Raw genomic sequence first — 24,856 nt, forward strand, 5'->3', positions numbered from 1 at the left:
ATATATTTACAATTATTTCATTCTATTAATTTTTTCGAGAGTAGACATCCTGCATAGGTCAAGATACGCCTTTCATATTTCAGCAAGGGTCTAAGTATATCATTTATGAAATTTTTCTAGGAAACTCACTTTCATTCATGAGAAGTAAGTCCAAAAATAATCGCTTTGGACCTCAGGCCATGAATTCATATTAATTCTAATGAGTTTTCCTTGAAATGATACACTATCTCTACTTGAGTCTGGTGATATACATACACAGAAACATAGGCCATCACATATACTTGCAAATATTACAGTCTCATACTTTGAATCCCCAATTTAAAATAGTACCACATTCCCTTACAATTAGTCAAACAATTTAAGTGGTATTGGTATTTTTTAATTCATTCTAGCATGTTATATGTAAGATCTAGTCAACTGGTAAACCATTTTTCCACAGTGTGCATTATGAAAGAATAAGATTTATTCCCCCAAGTTATGATTTGTAAACCTAAGTTCACTGTAGATGGCTATGTTAGGTAACATGTCAGAAAAATATTTATGAAAGCTTAATATCAGTGAAAATCAAAAATAAAATTCACATGTAGTTTTAATTTAAAAACATATTTGGCTCTAATTTTCTTGATAACTGGATTAAAAATTTAGTAAAGATTCTGCTCTAACAATTTCTAAAAAATTAAATTCTTAACTGCTATATTGATTAGTAGAAATTTAACAAGGGTGGTTTTCTTGGTCTACATAGAGTTAGTTATAATTTATCTGTAATACTATCTCCCCCAAAGTGTGTACCTTGAAACCTTACATTTTACTGTCAAAATAGGTTCAGGAAACATTGCAAATTCTATTTCTCTCTTACAGATTGACAATAAACATCAGCACTGTACAAGCTCCTGGAAGTTCTTCAGTTAAAAAAAAAATTAGCTTCATTTAATCCATCATTTCTTAAGCTTATCTATCAATATCCTGGTATAATTAGTGTCACAGGAAACAGGATTAGAAAACCTTGCTATAATGATAAGAAGGAGATAATCAGAATCAGTGTATGGTACCCAAATCATCTGTGTTAGATTCTGGAATTTATGTAATTTTACCATATTTTCTTTTTGAATGCTATTTTTTATAAAAAGATAATTGATTGCATACAAGCATAGCAAACAGCTTAAAATAAGAATAGGAGCATGCTGGGTACCAAGAAAAAGACATGGGATACTCAGGGTTTATGTGTCTTATACAAAGTAGGTAAGACACTGGTGTAAAATGAGAACAGTTGGTGCAATTAACCCTTCTCCAGGGTCACCGCTAAGGCACAAAGAAAGACAGTAAGAAAAGAGCAAGTAGTTCATTTACTAAATGGCTGACATGCAGCATACTTACACTGCCCATTCAAGCTTCTCATTCTTGATTGAGTTGTACAGAGCCTGTAAAGAGAGAAAACAAGATGGAATTATTCTTTTCACCCTGTTTCACATTTTGCGTTCAGCAAATGACCAAAGCCAAAAGGCTTGAGTGAGTCAGCAAGCAACTCCCAGGGCCCTTGTGGGTCATCCTATTGGTACTGCAGAAATGAAGAAAACACAGGTGAGGCTAAGGAGCACAGGGCAGGTAGAGCTCTGTGAAAGAGAGAGACTTTTCATGAAGTAAAAAACGTCATTTGTAAGACACACAACACTGTACTACATTTTACCACAGTAAAATATAGGACATGATTAAAATTAGACCATGTACTCTATTTTTCTTATTCAAAATATGGTCTTACAGTTTCATTGCTTTGGAAATTTCAATATTCATACCTTTTCATTAATGGAATAAATATAACTGTTTTCATAACAACTTAATGAGTAAGACACATGGAAAGGAGACTGAAGCCCAATTATGGGAGACTATCTCAGAATAATTTCAGAGTTTCTATGCCAATGACTTAAACAGCTTTTTGTTTTGTTTTGTTTTTTTATTGGGATAAAGTTGCTTTACAATGGTGTGTTAGTTTCTGCTGTACAGTCAAGTGAATCAGCTATATGTACATGTATATGCCCTCTTTGTTGGATTTCTTTCCCATTTAGATCACCACAGAGCACTGAGTTCCCTGTGCTGTACAGCACATTCTCATTAGTTACCTATTTTGTACACAGTAGTGTATATATGTCAATCCCAATCTCCCAATTCATCCCACCCTCCCTTTCCCACCCTCGGGGTCCATATGTTTGTTTTCTACATCTGTGTCTCTATTTCTGCTTTGCAAATAGGTTCATCTGTACCACTCTTTTAGATTCCACATATATGCGTTAATATACGATATTTGTCTTTCTCCTTCTGATTTCACTCTGTATGACAGTCTCTAGGTCCATCCACATCTCTACAAATGACCCAGTTTCATTCCTTTTATGGCTGCGTAATATTCCATTGTATCAGAATGGCCATCATCAAAAAATCTACAAACATTAAATGCTGGAGAGGGTGTGGAGAAAAGGGAACCCTCTTGCACTGTTGGTGGGAACGTAAATTGATACAGCCACTATGGGGAACAGTATGGAGGTTCCTTAAAAAACTAAAAATAGAACTACCATACGACCCAGCAATCCCACTACTTGGCATATACCCTGAGAAGACCATAATTCAGAAAGAGTCATTTACCAAAATGTTCACTGCAGCACTATTTACAATAGCCAGAACATGGAAGCAACCTAAATGTCCACCGATAGATGAATGGATAAAGAAGATGTGGCACATATATACAATGGAATATTACTCAGCCATAAAAAGAAACGAAATTGAGTTATTTGTAGTGAGGTGGATGGACCTCTGTCATACAGAGTCATACTCTGTCATACTCTGTCATACAGAGTCAAGTAAGTCAGAAAGAGAAAAACAAATACTGTATGCTAATGCATATATATGGAATCTAAAGGAAAAAAAATGGTTCTGAAGACCCTAGGGGCAGGACAGGAATAAAGATGCAGACGTAGAAAATGGACTTGAGGACATGGGGAGGAGGAAGGGTAAGCTGGGACAAAGTGAGAGAGTGGCATGGACTTATATACACTACCAAATGTAAAACAGATAGCTAGTGGGAAGCAGCTGCATAGCACAGGGAGATCAGCTCGGTGCTCTGTGACCACCTAGAGGGGTGGGATAGGGAGGGTGGGAGGGAGACGCAAGAGGGCGGGGATATGGGGATATATGTATATGTACAGCTGATTCACTGTGTTATACAGCAGAAACTAACACACTATTGTAAAGCAATTATACTCCAATAGAGATGTTTAAAAAAATTAAAAAAAAAAAAAGCCACATGCACTCCAGTGTTCACTGCAGCACTATTCACAATAGCCAGGTCCTGGAAGCAAGCTAGGTGTCCATGGACAGAGGAATGGATTAAGCAGCTTTTATGGGTCCCACCTCCTGACTCTGCTTTACAGTTGGTGAGTGCCGCACTGGCGGGTGCGGTGGTGCAGCAGACAGAAAGCTTCCTTGGAGCCTCCAAGGCTCCGTCCAGGCAGCAGAAGACTGCCCCACCACACCTCCCAGCTCTGGCGTCACGTGTAAGCTCCTTGTAATCACGTTGTTCCACTACAGCTAATCCAAGAAAATGCTACCCACACCTCTAGTTTCTTACTTTTGAGTGAGATGTTATAAAGAAAACACAAGTGCATCTCTAAGATATAACAGCAAATTGCGTTGAAGAGAGGACTATGTGTCTAATAACATGATGCAGTTGGAACATTTTTCTTTAAAGAAGGATTTGGACTTATGAGACTCATCTCATTCACTCTGAGATGGGAAAAGGGGGATCAGATGCCATCCAACCCCTCATCTTTCACATGAGGAAATGGTAAGTTCATAACATTTCCCAGGCAGCACAGCAGAGCAGAGGCAGAACTGCCTTGTAGATCTATCTTCTAAGTGTGAGAGGAAGTCTACATGTGTGTGATCAAAAAGACTGCATCCAGCTAGTGAACTCCCTTTCTAGCAAAGCACGTCCCAATTCAGGACAAAGATGCTTAGTTACAGATTTTATATTATTTAAGATGCGATACATGTATCCTTAGCCAGTGTCTTGACAGACTCCATGGGAGTTCTTCAGTGTGGCTACAGTAGTCAGTTTACCTACTGTATAATTATGGGAGCTAATAAAATTTAGGACACATTTCATCATTATCAGGGTATGGTAAAATGTGTCCTCAAATACAGAAATGGTAAAACATCAAAAGAAAATAAGGGGTAAATCAAGGCACAAAGACCATGCTATAAATTGGATGTTCTTTTTGAAGAACTCAAATTCACTCAAGAACTAGGACAACCTATTATATAGCTAATGTCTCTTGAGTCTGCATGTACAGAAGTGCAGAGTCAATGTCTAGCTCCAGCCTCAGGAGACTCTTGCTGATAAGCGTCTTTACATTAATTCTATTCCTTGTAGGAGCCGTCCTGAACCCACAAGTAATAGTGGGCTTTTCAGAAGAGACAGACCATTAAAGGTTTTTTATACACTATCACTCTCAATACTAACCAGAGTAATTTAACAATATGGTAAAGATTAAAAAACTACCTGTTCATAAAGGTAGAAAATGATATCTAAGCAACTAGAAATTTTCCAATAAATTCAATTCTGCCCTAGATCATTTTTTTTTTTCAAATTTTTTGCCTGTGAGAATATTTTCTTGAAGAAAGAACTGAGTTTCAAATGAGAAGATTCTTGTTTCCCTGTCAGCTGCACATCACACAACAAACTCTATTATAAAGGGTCTTGTAAAATTCAACAAACTTGCTATATTGTAGGTCAAGTCCTCTTTGTGTAAATGATAACGCAACAAATCTAAACACGGGATGTTAGCCTTATCCTTTTCAATGAAAAAATTACAAAGGGATTTTCCTGAATCTTTTTAGTGCTTTATGATAGTCCATTATTTCTCTTAAAAAAGGAAAATTTGCTTTGCAAATGCATCCAACACTCATATACCCTGATCACAACTGCCTACCCTTGTATCTACTTCACTTCGTTAGGAACTGAAGTCCCTTGATTCCCCCTCATCTCCAGCCAACAGTCCTCACATCCTTTCCCAGGCAGCCCATCACCTCAACCAGTCTTGACGGTACTTTCCACTTCTTTGTCCCATGGCCTTTCTGTTGTACCTGAAAAGAAACACTGTAACTCTTGACCAATCCTATTCTGACTTCACATTATATTAGTTAAGGTTTCTTTAGTTTCAAATTCAAAAATCTAAACTCTACCTTAAGGGTAAGGGGGACCTAACGTTTATGTAGCCAAACCATAAAAAAGATCCAGATGGAGCTGGCCACAGGGACACAGGAATTTAAAATTCTACCCCCTTGTCAACCATTCCTCAATAAAATTGGGAAAAAAACATAAACTCTGCCCCCTCTACTTTCAACTCTTCTCTTTCCATCCCAAACATCCCCACTCCCTGTTTCTTTGCTACACAAGAAACAATAAACATGTCCATATCAACAGCACCCATTCACATCTTTGTATCTCTGAATAAGAGAAACCCACAGTTCTTTTCTCCCAGCTCCAGTTTGAAAAGATTCCAACTGGTATGATGTAGGTCACCTGTCCTCCCCACTGATCAATCCATGTGCCTGGGAGATGAGGAGTTATGATTCGGCCCTTCCCTGCAGTCAAGGGGGCTGGGGTATCTATTACAGAGGGGTGGCACTGACTGGCCGCAAGTGCAGACCTCCTGAGCTCCTGGTAGGTGACTAATTCAACATTAATAGAGAACATTAACAACAGTACACACTAACATCTCACACTTCCGCAGAGCATTCATTCATGAGTCTCTTTTAACTTTTTTGCCATTTTCCCTAAAATGTATCTGCATTGGCATCTGTTCTTTCCTCCTTTCTGACAGGAAGGGAAGGAGTGGTCCATGCCTGCCAGGCTAAGCCTCTAACACAGGTCCTGACCTTCCCTTTCTGGGGTAACAGCTCTTCCTTTACCTGCTCCCCTCTATCAGCTTTCAAACCTGTGCAGGTCTCTCCAAACCCCATCTCTGCAATTTAGTTGCCACGCTTTGTTCCTCAGAACCTCTCCTGAGAGAAGTTTCAGCAATTCTTATCTCCGCTTGATCTATTCTCTTCAATCTAGTTTCCATCCCTGTTCCTCCATTAAAACTTATCACAACAAATTCATCAGCTTTCCTCGTTCAAGGCCACTCTAGTGTTCTGTATCTCTTCACCTTCAGCAGCACTGAATACTCTCAAACGTTGAATATATTCTTCCTTATTTTCTGTGACACAATACATAGTTTCCTGAATTTTCTCCTATCTCCTTTGACAATCCTTCTCCTTACTCATATCTTCCTCATCTTATCCCTTAAATGTGGCTGAACCTAAGGGTTTATCTTCGGCCCATGTGAACTCCTGTGAAGTTCAGATTCATGTGTCACAAAGCATCACAAACTCCGTAAAAAGGAACTAACTAGTACATGAAGGCCTAATAGTGAAAGTGTACTCTCAATCTTAGTAAACCCCATTGATATAAAACATTTAATTACTGGAGTACAGAAACACTACACATAAAGCCCAAGGATGGGTAGTTTATGGTGATATAAAACATGCCCAAGTCAGAATCCTAGGAATGCCAAAATTTTTCTATCAATTGTTCCATTCAAAATACTTTTACATATATTTCTACCACACAATCAAGGAAGCTCCAGGTTAAAATCATCTTTACTACCAATCTTGCACCTGCCTACTAATGGCACAAGAACAAGCCTTTTAGTAATAGTGTTTTTAGGACAAACTGTTAAAACTCAAGAAACAACAAAATGGAATTTCAGAGCTGAAAGGGGCCTTAGAGGTCATGAAATAAATTCTTCCTTTTGTAGATGGGGAAAATGAAGCCCCTTGTTTAAAAAATTCTCTTAAGGTGCTATAGCTAGTTTTCATAAAGTTTGACTCTGAAATTACATTTCTCTCAGAAATCAAGTGACTACATTCAACTAAGTACATTCTATCCTTTCAACTAACTAAATTCTTTCCTATCAGCTAACTACAGCTAACTACATTCTCTCTCCTAAAACCAAACTTGACAGCATTGTAAATGCCTGGCTTAGGTCAAGGCTCACGTGAAAGGGAAGAAGGCTCGTGCCTCTCCTGGAATCGAGTCATGTAATGCTGGTCACTGTGATATTCTCTTCTTAAGGATGAGCTTTAAACAAGAGCCACCGTTGCTGGGACACATGCTTGGGATGCCTTCGTCAGTGAGGATGATGGTTTGCTGCACTGATCGTATACTCCCACTCCACTTATGACCAAAGGTATTTGCCATACAAATGGCTGAAATTGGAGGTGTATTTGACAACTTAGTAAAATAATTTATCTCTAGCTATGTGAGGGGTTATCTGATCTAGGTCCAAGAAAGCAAGATTTGTGGGTAAACACTGTCACAGAAGGCTTCCATTTCCCTGTGGCCATGAATTGGTAGCTGGAGACAAGTGGGGAAAGGGACGAAATCAATCTCAATGGGCCAGAGCAGCCCATATAAATTATATGCAGTGAGGTGACAGCCAGCTGTCTCAGGCTAAATAATGGACCCCCAAAAGACATCCAGGTCCTAAACCCCAGAACCTGCAAATGTTTCTGCATTCCACAAAAAGTTTGCAAACACAATTAAGTTAATGATCTTGAATGGGAGAGAACATCTGGGCTGAGTGGTGTCCCTATAAGAAGGCAGCAGAGGGAGATTTAACAAAGACAGAAGAGAAGGTAACAGGAAGATGGACAGAGAAACTGAAGTGATACAGACACAACACAAGGAATGCTGGCAACCACCAGAGGTTGGAAGAACCAGGGAAGACATCCTCCCCTAGACCCTCTAGAGGAGCGCAGCACTCTCCACACCTTGATTTCAGACGTCTGGCCCCCAAAGTTGTGAGAGAATAAATCCCTGTTGTTTTAGAACACCAAGTTTGTGGTAATTTGTTGCAGCAGCCCTAGGAAATTAACACACGAGGTATAAATGGAAGACAGATTTCTGAATAAAGAATGATCATACCCACAGGGTGACTTCCAGAAACTTTTCCAAAGTCAGTCCCCAGGTAAAACACAGTTGTCTACCAGAGTGCTCTCAACTGAAAGTATGAGGGTATGTGCCAGAATGAGCCAATGAACTTTTTAAAATATTGATCACTGAGTCCCATTCCAGATCTACTGAATCAGATTCACAGATTAGGAACCTAAACATGAATATTTCCAAATGATCCACACATAACTCTGATACAAACCCTTGGTTAAAAATCACTGCTTTGTGAGGTTACCTGTCTTCTTCAAACTGAAATTCCTGCAACTTAACCCAGGAGCTAGACAATAATCAAATACCTCCACTGAGACTAAAGAGGACAGAATGATTCCTCAAAGTTGAAGTTCATCAGTTTTAAGAATGAGAAAGCAAAGTAACTTGCTTAAATTACAGAGATCAAGGTATCTTGGTCTAAATTTACTTTTAAGTCTTTGTTCTTCAACTTTTAATTGCTTCTCATCAAGATGATAAAATGCAATTTTATTCAAAGCTTAGCACCATCTTTGACAGCCCACACACGGTTCTCTGAAGCTTTCCCTATTACCATGCATCAGGTAACCATGAGTCTCTTTCTCTCTAGAAGCACATTTTGCAATCTATGAAATTCATGTATTTTTGTTCAATCATCTCTCAACTCCAGTGATTTTTCTTTCTCTGTCCTCCTTGAATTACTAGGAAAAGTATAGGGGATAACACAACTTCCAGTTTCCCTTCGTGAGACTGACAGTGACCACAGTGAAATTTGTACCCAAGAATTATGACACCATCAATGCCATGGCTATCTTGTTCAAGTGCAATGCTGCTTCATGCAGATATTCAGATCAAGCAGACTTCTAAGTATAGAACTAAATATGCAACACTCTGGAAAATGTTATCAGAGAAAGACTGTGTTTGAAAAAGACATTGGTTAAAAATTAATAAATCTAGGGGCTTCCTTGGTGGCGCAGTGGTTAAGAATCCGCCTGGCAGTGCAGGGGACACGAGTTTGAGCCCTGGTCCGGGAAGATCCCACATGCCACGAAGCAGCTAAGCTCGTGAACTGCAACTACTGAGCGTGTGCTCTGGAGCCTGCAAGCCACAACTAATGAGCACGCGCGCCTAGAGCCGGTGCTCTGCAACAAGAGAAGTCACCGCAATGAGAAGCCCATGCACCACAACGAAGAGTAGCCCCCGCTCGCTGCAACTAGGGAGAGGCCACATGCAGGAACGATGACCCAACACAGCCAAAAATAAAAATAAATTTATTTAAAAAAATTAATAATCTAGTTACCATATGAATTTCAAATTGGTTAGAAAAACTCAAAATATCTTAAATCAATGGCCCTCAACTTTTATTTTCTTCCTTATACCTTAAAATAATATTGAGAAACTGCATTACTACCTCATTAAAGAGGGCTTCCCTAAAACCAATATTTAGAATTGACTCTTTGTTTGCCCCTCTACCCGTGGAAGTTGCTATACCCGTGCAACATACCAAATAAAGTTATGGGTGAGACTGTGCCGCCGCCTTCTTTTTTTCTTTTTCTTAAGTGGCAGAAGGCAATTGTCAACCAGAAGTAAAAAAGGATAAACAGCCTGAAACTCTGACCACAAGAGTATTCATAGGTAGATCCATTTTAGGGAGAATAACATATAAAAGATGAGTTTCTGGAAACCGATTCCTGTATCCAGTGGAAAGTTTTCATGTACCCAAGTTTAAAGAACATGACATTAAAGAACACATATTAACAAGCAACCTTGCAGGCATTCCTCTCTTTAGCTCTCATTCAGGGTGACAAAAGCATGCTCAATATAAATAACTTATTCTGAGTTTGGCTTTTTCCCACATCTATAGTCAGATCTATTTTTTGGATCCAGTCACCATGTAAACAGGGTCAAAATCTATGTCCTGGAGTGTTAACTTACCACAGGTTGTGGCGCACTTACAAACCCAGCCAGCAATGGCAGAAACATCTAACCATTAAGTGTCTGACTCCACTGCAGAGATGAGCCAACACCAAACCATAACAGATACCACGACAGTAACATAAAAGCACTCGCCTTACTGAAAGGGAATCTGAAGTATAGTTAATATGCATGATTCATCACATAACAAACACTTGTGAGTACATCTATAGGCCACAGTGGCATTATGCTAGGTGTAGAAGAATCCACTCTGCCTTCTGGGGCCTCTTATGTAAGGATAACAAAACGTACTGCTAATCCTGACTGAACTTGACCTAATGGAGAATTAGCTAGCAGAATCAACTTTTTATTTCCTGCCATCAATGTGCAAGGCACTTTCACACATAGTATCTAATATGTGACATCATATGACAAGTAATTTTTAGACAAATATTTAATAGAAGAGAGAACAGATCCAATCTCAGGATCTAAGAATTTGAGGGGAGGAGGGGGTTCGACAATCATGAACTTGCCCTTTCAAGACAAATAATTTCATTTACCTGGCCTTCATTTTCTAAATATGTGCTATGAGAGGGTTGCATAAGGTTACCTTTTTTGACCCCCTTCCAGATCTACCATTCTATGATTCCACTTCAAAAGGATCTTAGAAATCACCTGGTCAAACTCTCAAACTAGTTCTTTCCCTAGTCCCTACTCCCTTTTCCTGTGTCCCTCACTTATTTTTCCCCATGGTTATTGATTAGCAGCATCACTATTTGCTCCCAAATCCCAGGTATGACTCTATAAATTAGGAAATAAAAGTAATTTTTAAATTGTACATATAAAAATGAAAAAGGGGGCTTCCCTGGTGGTGCAGTGGTTGAGAGTCCGCCTGCTGATGCCGGGGACACGGGCTCGTGCCCAGGTCCGGGAGGATCCCACATGCCACGGAGCGGCTAGGCCTGTGAGCCATGGCCGCTGAGCATGCACGTCCGGAGCCTGTGCTCCGCGACAGGTGAGGCCACAGGAGTGAGAGGCCCGCGTACCGCAAAAAAAAAAAAAAAAAAAAAAAGAAAAAGTAAAGAGGGAGGAAGACTGATTATTCCCTAAGGGGGAGGAACAGCAAGTGGGGCTCGCCTGATTGCCTACTGTCAAATGTATCTTTGTGAGCTAAAATAGGAACCACCCTTCCTTATCACCAAAGGAGGGGAGATGCAGCCAAAGATAATACTAAATATGCACACCTACCAAAAGATTTGGTGAGCAGCTCTGGAGGTGCACTCAACCAACCTGAAAGGGAACAAAAACGTTCCCTTTATTACCATTTATGCTGACACAGTACTCCAAACTATTACATATATATGTGTATATACACACACACACACACACACACACACACACACACACACATATTGTTTCATTTCATTCATTCTGAGGGTAGAATTGGTCAATAAGGTGTCATGAGTATTTCTACAGAGCATATTCTTCCTAAAGTGTCTTTTCTACACCTTATGATTACCTCCCATTTGACTGGCTGCTGTGTCTTAAGGAAACTTTCCTAACTATGCTAGTTCAAATAACGTTATTCAAAATGTAAATGTATTTAAATACAAAATAGCCACTAAGTTCCTTTTTCTAAATTGAGGCATGATTGACATATAACATTATATTAGGTTCAGGTGCACAACATAATGATTTGATATTTGTACTAAGCTCCTTTTTGAGCAAAAACTTAAGTAGAAAGAATTTTTTTCTCCTTGTTAATACTGTAAACATATCCCTCAACACAATAAAAGCCATATATGAGAAGCCCACAGCTAACACCCAAAGTGCCTGCATCAATTTACATTAAAAAACTGAAAGCTTCTGCTCTAATGTCAGGAGCAAGACAAGGATGCCCATTCTCACTGCTTTTATTCAACATAGTATTGGAAATCCTGGCCAGAGCGATTAGGCAAGAGAGGGAAATAAAAGGCATTCAAATTGGAAAAGAAGAAGTAAAATTGTCACTATTTGGAGATGACATGATATTATGTATAGAAAAACTTAGACTCCACAAAAAAAACTTCTAAAACTAACTTAAAAATTCAATTAAGTTGCAGGATATGAAATCAATATACAGAAATCTGTTGATTTCTATACACTAATAATGAACGATCAGAAAGAGAAGTGAAGAAAACAATCCCATTTATAATTTCATCAACAAGAATAAAATATGTAGGAATAAATTTAATAAAGTGAAAAACCTATGCACTGAAAATTATAAGACACTGATGAAAAACATTGAAGATGACCAAATAAATGGAAAGATATTCTGTGTTCATGAATTGGAAGAATTAATATCATTAAAATGTCCTATATTACCCAAAGCAATCTACAGATTCAATGCACTCCCTATCAAAATTCCAGTGGCATTTTTTTCACAGAAATAGAAGAAAACAATCCTAAAATTTGTGTGGAGGCACAAAAGACCCTGGATAGCAAAAGCAATTTTGAGAAAGGACAAAAAAAGCTAGAGGCATTACACTCCCTGATTTCAAAATATATTACAAAACTATAGTAATCAAAACAGTATGGTAGTGACATTAAAAACAGACATGCAGATCAATGGAACAGAAGAGAGAGCCAGAAATAAGTCCACACATATATGGTCAATTGATTTATGACAAAGGAGCCCTGACTATACAACGGGGAAAGGAAAGTCTCTTTAATAAATGGTGTTAGGAAAACTGAACAGCCACATGCAAAAGAATGGAACTGGACCACTATCTTACACCATATACAAAATTTAACTCAAAATGGATTAAAGAGTTGAATGTAAGACCTGAAACCATAAAACTCCTAGAAGAAAACATAGGCAGTAAACTCCCTGACATTGGTCTTGGTGATGAGTTTTTGGATTTGACACAAAAAGCAAAGGCAACAAAAACAAAAATAAATAAGTGAGACTATTCAAACTAAAAGGCTTCTGCACAGCAAAGGAAATCATCAACAGAATGAAAAAGCAATGAACTGAATGAGAGAAAGTATTTGCAAACAGTATGTCTGATAAGGGGTTAATATCCAAAATATACAAAGAACTCACAACTTGATCACAAAAAACAAACAAACAAACTCAATTAAAATATGGGCAAGGGATCTGAAGAGACATTTTTTCAAAGAAGACATACAGATGGCCAATAGGCAAATGAAAATATACTCAATATCACTAATCATCAAGGAAATGCAAATCAAAACCAAATGAGACGCCACCTCACACCTATCAGAATGGCTGTTATCAAAAAGACAAGAAATACCAAGTGTTGGCCAGGATGTGGAGAAAAGGGACCCCCTATACACTGTTGGTGGGAATGTAAATTGGTGCAGCCACTATGGAGAACAGTATGGAGTTTCTCACAGAAATTAAAACTAGAACTGCCATATGATCCTGCGGTCCCACTTCTGGGTATTTACTGAAGGAAACAAAAACACTAATTTTAACATATACTGAAAAGACATATGGACTCCTACGTGCACTGCAGCATTATTTTATTTATAATATCCAAGATATGGAAACAATGTACGGGTCCATAAATGGATAAACTGCTTCCTCTCTCTCTTTCTCTCTCTCCACACCCATACACACACACACACATACACACATGCACACATATACACAAATACACACACACACACACACACACACACGCAAAGGAAAATTATTCACCCATAAAAAATGAAATCTCGCCATTTGCAATAAGATGGATGAAGCTTCTGAGTATTATGTGAAGTGAAATAGGTCAGAAGGAAAAGATAAATACCATGTGATCTCATATACGTGGAATCTAAAACAAACACACACAAAAATCCCAAGCTCATATAGAGAGAAGATTGGTGGGGTTGCCAGAGGGGTGGGGTAGGGATGGGGGAGTGGGAGAAATGAGCAAAGGGGGTTAAAAGGTACAACATTCCAATCATAAGATAAATAAGTCATGGGGATGTAATGTGCAGCATGGTGACTATAGTTAACAGTACTGTGCTGCATATTTGAAAGCTGTTAACAGAGATCTTAAAAGTCCTCATCACAAGAAAAAATTTTTTTGTAACTATGTAAGGTGATGGGTGTTAACTAGACTTATGGGGTGATCATTTCACAATGTATACAAAGATCAAATCATTATGTTGTATGCTGAAACTAACATAATGTTATATGCCAATTATACCTCAATTTAAAAAAACCTGTAAACATATCCTAATGAGTTGATTTGAATATCAAGTCTAAATGCTGGTCCAATATCAAAAAACTAACTAAGACTCATCAGCAAGCAGGTAACATAGCTGAGTACAGTAGCCAGGGAGATACTCTTGGGAATTAGAGAAAGCCTGATCTAGAGGGGCGGGTGACACTCAGCTGTAGCCTGATTTCAATCAGGTGGGAGTGTGGATTCACTATGCCTAGCTCTTACTATTTTTCAGAAGTACAAATTACTCAAGGCTCACAAATTTTCAAGTGTGGCAACAAAAAGAGCAACAAAAACAAACAAAAAAAAACCCCACTGTGGGCCAAACTAAACACATCTGTTATCCAACAGGACATCAGGGTTGAAATTCTGATTAGAATGAAGTTATCAGAAAACTGCTGGGAAAGAACAATGAGAATCCCAAATAGAGAATAGATACAGCAAAACTTCCTGGTTTATGATTTAGAGACTTAACACTTCTGGATATTGGATGTTTCACTTGATGAGATTTCTCTAACTCTGTGATGATGCTCTAGCCATTTCTCAATGGCTGATATTCCACTGATGATAGATAATAATATAACCATCTATGAGGCCACACTACGTGAGGCATCGTGCTAAGAGAGTTATTTCTATTTAATCTGAGTCCTCACAGCAACTGTATGAATGAGGTATTATTATCCCTGCTTTAGAAATGACATACCTAATGCTCATAAAGGTTAAGTAATCTGCCAAAGGTCATAGAGCAGAGCTAGGGATCTGAAGACAGGTCTGTCTGAAGCCAAAGTCTGTGCTTGTAAAGTCTGCCTTAATCCTGATGCAATACTGACATATATACCATACTATAACGTAGTATATATACAGTATATATAAAATGTTTTAAGTTAACATAGATTGAGCAATAGATTTTACAACTTCAATAAATGCTTTGTTGTTAAAAACTTACTAGACGCTAGTTTACAAATTTAAAAACGAACAACGCTATTCAGATTCTTCCATTTCTTTGCCTTTTACTTTCTGTTATATCAGCTCAGGACTTGTTATTTAGTTATTTAAAAGTAATGTTTTCACAAGGAAAGATATCCACGATCCTGAGTTCTTACCTGAGAAAACAGTGTACCTGTGCTGACGGTTATTCATTCCATTCTCGTTTAACCTGTCATGCATCTCTGTCACCTGTGTGCTCCAACTGCCTATGTGGCATGCCTGCTTGACTCACTGTATTGCTCTAGCATACAGTAACCACAACAAATATTTTATCCTAACATATGCTGATAGGTCAGGGGAAAGTATTTTTTATAACTAATAAACAATGATAAGATTGCATTTTTTTCTATAATAGTATTGTATACAGTATAAGTACTTATACAGAATAGTATTTTTTTATAACTATTAGAAGACTAGTTCATATTTGGGACATGAACAGTATAGTATAACATAACAGTTGTAACAACTGTAACGATATTGTATAAATAAATCTCTTAAAACTATTCACTCATTCATTCATACATTCAGTCAACTGAGTCTCTACTACCTGTCAGGTGGGCAGGTTGTCAGGTACTCATACAGGCATTGAAAGCCCAGTGGTGAACAACACAGGCATAGAACTTAGATTTAGTGGGGGTAGAAACAGACAGTAAAAGAATAAGAAAACAAATAAAGATTATTCACTTTCTGGGAGGCTGCCAAATAATTATTATAAGGTAACTAAAATAAGGTAACGATAACTCAAAAAGTAGCTTTAGACTGGATGGTTGAAAAAGCCTCTCTGCAAGGAAATTTAGGGTGTAAGCGACAGCCATAGGAAGATAAAGGGAAAGAGCTCCTGGCATAACTGAACCTGGTGGGTCTGAGAAACAAACAAGGCCACCATGGCTAGAGCACGGTGGCTTGAGACGTGGGCCCTGACAAGGACAAAGAGGTAACCGCGTCACACAGGGTTTTTGACCAGAAAACAAGGGTTAATTCCACGTGTGTTGGGCAACCACTGGGGCATTTTAGCAGTAGAGTGACCTGCTCTAATTCATGTACTTAAAGGTCGCCCTGGCCACCAAGTGGAGAAAGGATTGGAAGAGAGCAAGGGAAGCTGCATCGAGACTGGCGGTGTCTGGTGAGGGGTGGTGTGACCGGGCTTGGGGGGGCAGCAGTGCAGACTGGGGATGTATCAGACCATTTTCCTAAATTGTGGGAGAAGGATGGCCCATTTTCCCACACATTAAGCACAAATAAAAAATTGGGTAAGACAGTTTCAACAGTGGCACCAGAGACAGATTGCTCTCCATTAGTATTTAAAGTCATTTAAGCTAAAACTGGGGTAGCTATATTAGAATATGCGATTAAAGGGGAAAAGTAAGGTGCAAAACAGTCTGTTTAGTATGTTCCTACCTTGTGGAAAAAATGTATCTACGTTTGCTCTCACTACATCTCTGAAAGGATACAGAAGAAACCACTGCTGAGATTTCCTTTGTAGAAGGCAACTGGGGGAATGGAGTGGTAGAGAGAATTTTCTATGGATAAACTTCTGTACCATTTGAATGTTTACCACACCATAAATGCTTTACTTCTTCAACTAAAAATCTAGATACTATATTTTAAACTCCTCACACATGTGATCAAGACTCTGCCTCTCTTTAGTCCCCACGATACCTCATAAATTGTCTTGACCACGGCATGTTTTAAAGAAACAGGTGTTGAGAAGACAAGGACCTCGGTGATGATGACCCTGACACCATGACTCCCATCAGGGAGGCCACAGCACAGAACAAAGAACAGTGGACTAGAAATCAGTTCACTTGTATCGAACCTGCCCCTTCCATCAGCTGTGTGACTTTAGGCCACTAACACTAGCCTTTGGTTGCTTCATCAGTAAAGATAAGATAACAACAATCTACCTCATAGAATCGTGAGGATGAAATCAAATTGTCAATATGAAAACATCTGTACTTTGTAAAGCAATATATGAATGAAAGGTACTATTGTTACATACAGCCCATGCTTGTCCTACTCAAGACTTTACAGGACACTTGAAGTAAACATCCAGAATCCATCCATTCCATTCCCCATGCCAAGCATGCTGGGCCTGGGGAGAATCACTTATTTTGAATCAAATTGGCAGTTTGGCATTATAGACAAACATGGCAACAACATTTACTGAGTAGTTAACAAGTGCCGGGACCTGTACATGTATGACATTGTTCCCTCTTCACCACCACCCATGGGTATTATTCCCATTTTACAGATGAGGAAAATGGGAGTGCAGAGAGGGTAAAGAGAGTGTTATTAGGTGGGAGATCTCAAAAAGGAATCATAGGCAGTTTGATTCCAAAGCCTTTCACATTTTTTCCTTGACTTTTTTTCCCTTGAAAAATCTAGGCTTTCACTTCCTGTCTTCACTTCGGGGCAGAGGAGCTTGAATCTGTTATATAATTCTCCCTCTAAAACCTACAACAATAAGAGTACACGTCTCTGACCACTCAGACTAGTATACTATTCTCCCAAGAGAACTCCAACCTGGATGGCTAAAACTGTTTGCAGCTACAGTCGCGCTTTAGGACATGCCAGGCTGGGTGTCTGACAACTGAGAAGATATGATCCATACAGGTAACATTTATTGAGCTGCTACATGCTGAGCACTTATATGTACTATTTCATTTAACTCTCTACAACCTATGAAATAAGTATGACTTATTCCATCTCACTGATCTCAAAGCTATAGAGTAGGCAGATTGTTACTTGCTGCAGGTTGTAGGGTACCAGATCAAATGCAGGAGGCCAGTTAAATGTGAACTTCAGATAAACAGTGACTAACTTTTTTCAAGCATAGGTATTACCACCCCCAACTTTGCATGAGGCATACTTATACTAAACATTATTTATTACTTACCTGAAATTCAAGCTTAACTGGGTGTTTTGTACTTTTATTTGCTAAATCTGGCAACTCTCCCAGGTGACAGAGTTCCAGTGGCAAAACTGGAACTCACACATAGGACCATCTGCCTCCAGAGCTCAGGTTTTTATTCACTGCTTTACACCTCTTGTCCTTCCCAAGATGGACTTGCTGTGACTACGTCAAAACCCTCCTGGGAAGAGGATATGTATCTCAGGTAGAAGAGGAATTCACTGAAGTACCAATGGAAAGATTACAACATATATTCTGAAAAGATCTTCATCTTCAAACAAATGTGGGCATTAAAAACTAATGTCCAAAAACATTATGTAGATGTGATTTAATGTGGCAATCGTCAGAGCCTGATAGCTTGGAAAAAGTTAATGTAATGATAGTCTTAGTAAATCACCACCTTCTTCCATAAGAGTTAAGGTTAACTTCCAAAGTATTCTTCAGCATATGTAACTATTCTCTGACCTGTATAAGCATCATGATTTTCAAACTCATTGCCTTCATAGCCATCTCCTGATTTTGCTTTTAATTCTTATACGCGAATCCTCTGATTTATCTATCAAAAACTTGTCTGGATTTGGATAGCTGGGCCATACTTTTGAAAAATATAACAATAACCAATATTTTCAAAGAAGATTCTGGATTGTACCTGCCATATCTGTTATTAGACCCTCTTGTTGTAAGCCTTACTTGTTGGGAAGTGGCAGGCACATACCATAATAAAGGAAGCTTCATAATTTTAGTACATAAAGAAAACAAATTCCAAATAACCTCGTAAATTACATGCAGTAAGTTTTTAAACACCTGAGAAAATGATCAATTATATTTAATGATTATGGACATGATGATAAAGTTAATGTACACAGTTAAAAAACTGTTTGCTGAGTAACATGCAGAGTTCTTTTTATAAATGGCTTATAAAAATGATTCCTGGGGACTCTGACATTTAGAGAGAACATCAGGCATGGCATTTGTTCTCTGTCATTTCCATGCATTAGACAAAGTAATGAAGACAAACCAAATGGAAACAGATTTCATCCAAAACAATCAATACAGCTAAATTAAATAATCTAATCCAGTGGCTGCCAGGCTTTGGGATTTCACGAATAGGAAAATTTTGAAAAGAGGTTTGGGAACCCACCTAGAACTGCCAGATTTTCATTTTGTCACGTGAGGAAATAAAACAAAACACTATCTTCTACTGCCATCATTCCATCAAAATAATTAACAAGGACAACCTCAAGACAAAGCACTGTTTCCCAAGAAAGGACCATACCTTCACTAACATTTTCACTATAGACTGAAAACTTTGACAGCAACCAGCAGCAGAACACGGTCTAGTCCTATAGCTGCTAGAATACAGTGTCTGGGAAAAGATTAAATTTTTAAAAAAGAAGTCCCTATTATTTGGTATTTGCTAAACACAAAGTTAAGATACACAAACCATTCTAGTCAATGGAAATTATTCCAGTCTCATGTGTACTTATATATGTTGTCCATGTTCCTTTTTGTTCATTTTTAAACTTTTATCAAAGGAATATGTTTATCATTTTCATAATTAAAATTACTAAAAGGCATGTAATGAATAACAATCCTTTGATTTATTTACTTCAGATTTTTGTTATCCAGAGTTAACCTCTTTCAACTCCTTTTTTTTTTTTCTATTTTCAGTATGAACTACTGACTTTCAACTGTGGAGCTCTGGAGAAGAGCATTTATATCTCTCTCTCTCTCTCTCCCTCTCTCTCTCCATCTCTCTCTCTCTCTCTCTCCCTCTCTCCATCTCTCCCTCTCCCCACCTCCATCTCTCCCTCTCCCTCTCCATCTCTCTCCCTCTCCATCTCTCTCCCTCTCTCTCTCTCCCTCTCTCCCCCCCACTCTCTCCCCCCTCTCTCTCCATCTCTCTCTCTCTCTCTCCATCTCTCTCCCTCTCCCCCTCTCTCTCCATCTCTCTCCCCCCTCTCGCCCCCCTCTCTCCATCTCTCCCTCTCCCCCCTCCATCTCTCCCTCTCCCCCCTCCATCTCTCCCTCTCCCCCCTCCATCTCTCCCTCTCCATCTCTCTCCCCCTCTCTCCATCTCTCTTCCCCCTCTCTCCATCTCTCCCTCCCTCCATCTCTCCCTCTCCCTCTCTATCTCTCCCCCTCTCTCTCCATCTCTCTCCCCCTCTCTCCCTCTGCCCCCCTCCATCTCTCCCTCTCTCCCCCTCCATCTCTCCCTCTCCCCCCCTCCATCTCTCTCTCTCTCACACACACACAGTATGCTCTTACTCCCCCCTCCACTCCCGATCCTCCCACTAAAATTATATCACAATCACAATTTAGAGGTACATCAATTTTCAGTGCCTACCTTGTTATGACTAGGCAGATGTAATTCACTGCTGAGCTATGTGTGCAGTAGGCCACAGTTGCTTCTTTGTGAACTTTTTGTTTTTCCCGATGTTAATCATGACCTCATTTTGTTGTTGCTGACTTCATTTTCTAAGAGCCTATCTCTAATTCATCACCACATGGGGAATCTCCTCTCCATATGGTCCAACACTTCACGTATTCTCTCAGTGACACTGCTGGAAGCATCCTTGGAATCCTCTATTCTCCCACTCCAATCTGAACTGGTCAGTTTATCCTGCACACCACAACTACTGAGCCTGTGCGCTCTGGAGCCCGCACGCTGCAACTAGAGAAGCCTGCGCGCTGCCAACAAAGAACCGCAACTAAGACCCAAAACAACCAAACTAATAAACAAACGAACAAACAAACTGGTCGGTTTCTATCTCCCGCAGAGCTGCTGTTCTGGGGCTTCCCCTTTACTATCATCGTGGGGTTCCCCTCTGACTCTCTGCTATTAGATTTCTGTGTACTGGACACCATGCCTTCTCTTCTTCCAGTAACTTCAAGTAAGATGGGTGAGGAGAGAAGGAAGAGACTGCCCATTGTGAAATGTGTGTACTTTTCACTTAACCCGCCTATTTTCAATGTGGGAATCCCACTGCTGGCCTCAACTGAGCCTGATTTCCTAAGTCCAAAGTCTCTGAGAGGAGCTGCAGAAGATGGGGGATATGGTCACTAGGCTCTGCAAAGCAGGGGAAGGCATCTAGAGGGTCCAGTAACCAATTTTAAAGGACTTAAGGGATTGTTCTGTTTTGACCCACTGCCCTCAGAGGTAGCCAGTGACTCTGATTCCTATGCCTTTCCTGTGTTCTATGGGCTTCCAGGTCTGCAGGCACCTGAGTTTCAGCTCTCTCTGTGGTTAACAAGTCTTTCCATCTTTTGAATTTTGTTGACATCTTCAGGGAATCTATCTCATTCTCTGTGTCCTTGAAGATCTGTGAGTTCTACTGTCATTTTAGTGGGGTTATGTAGGCATAGGGATAAAAGCACATTTGTTATCTTAAATTTTAATTTTAAGAGTTATGCTTTTGCAGCATATAAATACCATTTAATCATGATCTCAGACATCACAGCAGGGGGTTGATGAGGCATACAAAAACCCCCTCAAAACACTGCCCAATCATAATAAAAGCATTCTGGAGAGCTTTCTATTTTAACTGCTTTTCAAAAAGTGTTCTGAGGAAGAAAACTGTCATAAATCAGTACAAAGCTGGTACTTTATCAGTGCCTCTAAGTGACAGGAGAGAACTTCTTCGCTCAAAGCGCTTTCCTTTTCTATTAGGTCTAGCTAGTGAACTAGACCTCAAACCTTCTGGTTTACTTATGCTGTGAAGTCTCAGGAGACAGCTCTAATAAAAAGCTCAGTAGGAAGTGACGCCCTTGTCATGGCTACTGCGGGTGCAGGGTCTGGAGGGGCTCCCCTGCCCGCTGTCAGCCCCTCCAGACCCCCGTCAGCTTCTCAGCTGTGGACCTGAGGCTGACACCACTAAACCGCACCTGGGTGCAAGGAGGAGACCAGCGATTGGGCTTGGGAGAGCTGCATACTCTCGCCTGATTTACTGGAGTCAAAAAGAAACTTGGCTTGCCAGATCTGAATAGAGCGATTACAAGTATACTGATGTCTCCAGCTGCCTTGGGTACCTCATGTTCCAACACTTCACTGCAGGCTGCAACCCCTGTCGTGTCAGGGGATGAGCCAGGCTAGGAAGAGGGCCTCACCCAGTACTTTCCTGAAAATTCTGACATGAAGCATTCCGAGTAATCTACGTAGAAATACAAATCCCACTGAAATCAGATGATCTGTGTGTAAACCAAAATGTTGTACCATCAGAACGTGGTAGACCAGATTTTTTCAAAGAGTGTACTGCTTGGAAGATAAGATAATGCTCAAAAATCTTAATTAAAAGCCAAAGATAGAAGAGAAACCCCATAATAAGTTACTGAGGAGGAGCTACTTTGCCCGGCTGCTCATGGTTTCTGTATCGCTATGCATGAGTAAATAAAAAACATTCTCCAAAATTTTCCCGTTAGTCCTTAAGCGGAATGCAACCCCTGAAATGTAAACCAGGCAACCAAGCATAATCTAACAACAGGTTTCAATAAAGGAAGGCATCGTCCTGGGAAACACAGGACATCTGGTCACCATGCATGTTCCCACACAAGGGCTCCTGAGGGTTGACTTCAGGTTATCGCCATGCTAACCTCCTTGCATCTTCAACAAAGACTATCTTAAAAATGCAAGTTTTTTTTGTTTTCTCCCGTAACTCCCATCTTAACACTATTTCACAGATTTCTCTTCTTCCCTTCCCTTGATTCTGACAAGGCTAATATACTAGCTTGCCAGGAATGATGACACAGACCAGCATCTTCTTTACAATGTTCAAATACTTCCTGGAAGCTCTGAAACACCAGCCTAGTACACCATCCCTGGAAGAACGTGTTCAAACAGAAAGGCACGAGTGCAGCAGAGCTGGATGCAGTGTGACACTGGGATTATTCTAAGGACACTCAAACCAAGTACAAAACCACGGGCACCTTAAGCAAATGAAAATAGGTAAATAGGAGGATAGTGAAGATCCGCTTTTAATTACATTCAAGGGTCAACAGGTGTCACCCCATCATAAGCATAGTTTGCTGAATGTCCTAAATAATCATCCTTTAAAAAGGTACTAATTTACATGAAAGTACTGGCAGGATCTGAAAAATTCAGAAACAACTTGGGGTGAGGGGAGGGGGAGTTAGGGGCTGGAGGAAAATCCAAAAATACAAACCTAACAACAAAAACCAGTATCACTGTGCTAGCTTTAGAATTTAAAATAAAACTAAAAGTGGTGAAAGCTTCTATTTGGAGGCAAGGCTGAGTCAAGTCTGAAAAGGGTTAAACAACTATTGATAATTACGTAGTCTGCAGCATTACCTTCCAGAAGGGCCAGGTATCTTAAGGCCTCCTCTGGGTAAAGACCACGTTAAAATATCAAAATGTATTAGTTTCTCAGAATCACACCTGAGGGAAAAGCATAACTTCTTGGATCACAAGAAGTGATTCCAGCGTGAAGACAGTAGAGCCGATATAAGAAAAGGAGAGTCTGGAGATAAAACTGTTTTTATCTTTGCACAACCAGATTTACTTTGTGAAAGACACCTCCTCTCAGACTCTCTCATGTGCCAGGGTCATAACTAGTAATGCGAGATGTTCTTCATATTCTGGCTCTAATAGTTTAGATCTACTGTCCTTCTGAAAGGATTCAACTGAAGGATGAATCTACAAGGTTAAAAGATGTTCTACTTCAATTTAAGAATAAAAAAATACAAAAAGACATTCGCAGGAAATTTTCCAAATTATGACTAAGGATTTTCTCCATATTATATGAGAAATACATTTTTGGAATAGGCAGACATAAATGACCCACTGAACCAGAATCTCGTTCCCGGGCTCTAAGCCTTAGTTTAAAGAACAAAAAGAGATCTGGTCAAGAATGACAATCCACAAACCTCTCAAGAAAAACTTCAGGTCGCAAAGGGGCACGGTAATGATTTCTTCCAGGTTCCTTCGTGTATAGATTTGGTTCCCAGAGGGAGAAATGATTAACATTTACCTAACAATACTACAGCAAAGCCTCTGCAGAAGGGAGAGGACAGAGTTGATGGTGTCTTTCACACCACTGCAGCGAGTTTTGCAAAGCAATGAATTAGGCCCTTCCACTTTCCTTTCATGTGTTTACGGTTAACACCAAGCACAGGAAGAGGTTTATTCAAAATATATATAAACTCACCTTCCCTGAATCTAGCTCAGTCTTTAGGTTCCTCATACAGAGGAATAACCATCACCAATCCCCACAAGGTTTCTAAAATTAACATTGCTCAGAACTAGGGTATCATTTCATCAACCCCTGCTCTTTATGGGTGAGTGTCAGGGAGGAGAAGTGACTTGTCTAGGTGCACACTGCTGACTAGTGAGCAAAACCCCGGCCCGCCACAGGGATGCTGTCACAGCACAGAGCAAAAGGCCCCCGTTTTCAGTTGGCACCACCCAAAGTGCCAGGGGTTCTGCTCTGCAATCTGACTGTTGGAGAAGTTGATTTCTTTGCTGTACTATTGAATAGCTTGAAACAGTTCGCTTGAATCCAGATGATAACCAACCAAAGAACTCCTGGTTTAATCTCTAGCCTCATACTATTTCTTAAAAAATGCCTAAGAGTCAACCATGCGCGTCACACTGACCTACAACCACAATAGAAAAGCGTCCCGTTGAGACCCCCTCATCTATAATGCATAGTGTAGTTGGCAAGAGACAGGGAAGGAGAAAGCGATATTGTCAACATGAGCTTTTACAGGTTTATGTTTTAAACCGATAGTTGGCTTACTCAAGTTGAAAACTGCGCAGTGCTGAAATAACTTATATTTCCAGGGGGATGTGGAAACGTG

At 39.7% G+C, this 24,856-nt stretch overlaps 1 protein-coding gene across 9 annotated transcripts in view; it reads right to left on the reverse strand.

Moving 5' to 3' along the window:
* The window catches only part of PSD3 (pleckstrin and Sec7 domain containing 3), a 570,605-nt gene that overhangs the window by 162,915 nt on the left and 382,834 nt on the right, over positions 1–24,856 (reverse strand). For 8 of the 9 annotated variants that reach the window (XM_060001190.1, XM_060001192.1, XM_060001191.1 and 5 more), the window contains one exon: positions 1,375–1,418. In XM_060001190.1, coding sequence (XP_059857173.1) covers positions 1,375–1,418 — 44 coding nt within the window. Of the gene's footprint in view, positions 1–1,374; positions 1,419–24,856 lie in introns of those variants that run through there. The other variant, XR_009517869.1, reaches the window with a different exon arrangement.

Source organism: Delphinus delphis, chromosome 21, assembly GCF_949987515.2.
Source record: "Delphinus delphis chromosome 21, mDelDel1.2, whole genome shotgun sequence".
NCBI lineage: Eukaryota > Metazoa > Chordata > Mammalia > Artiodactyla > Delphinidae > Delphinus > Delphinus delphis.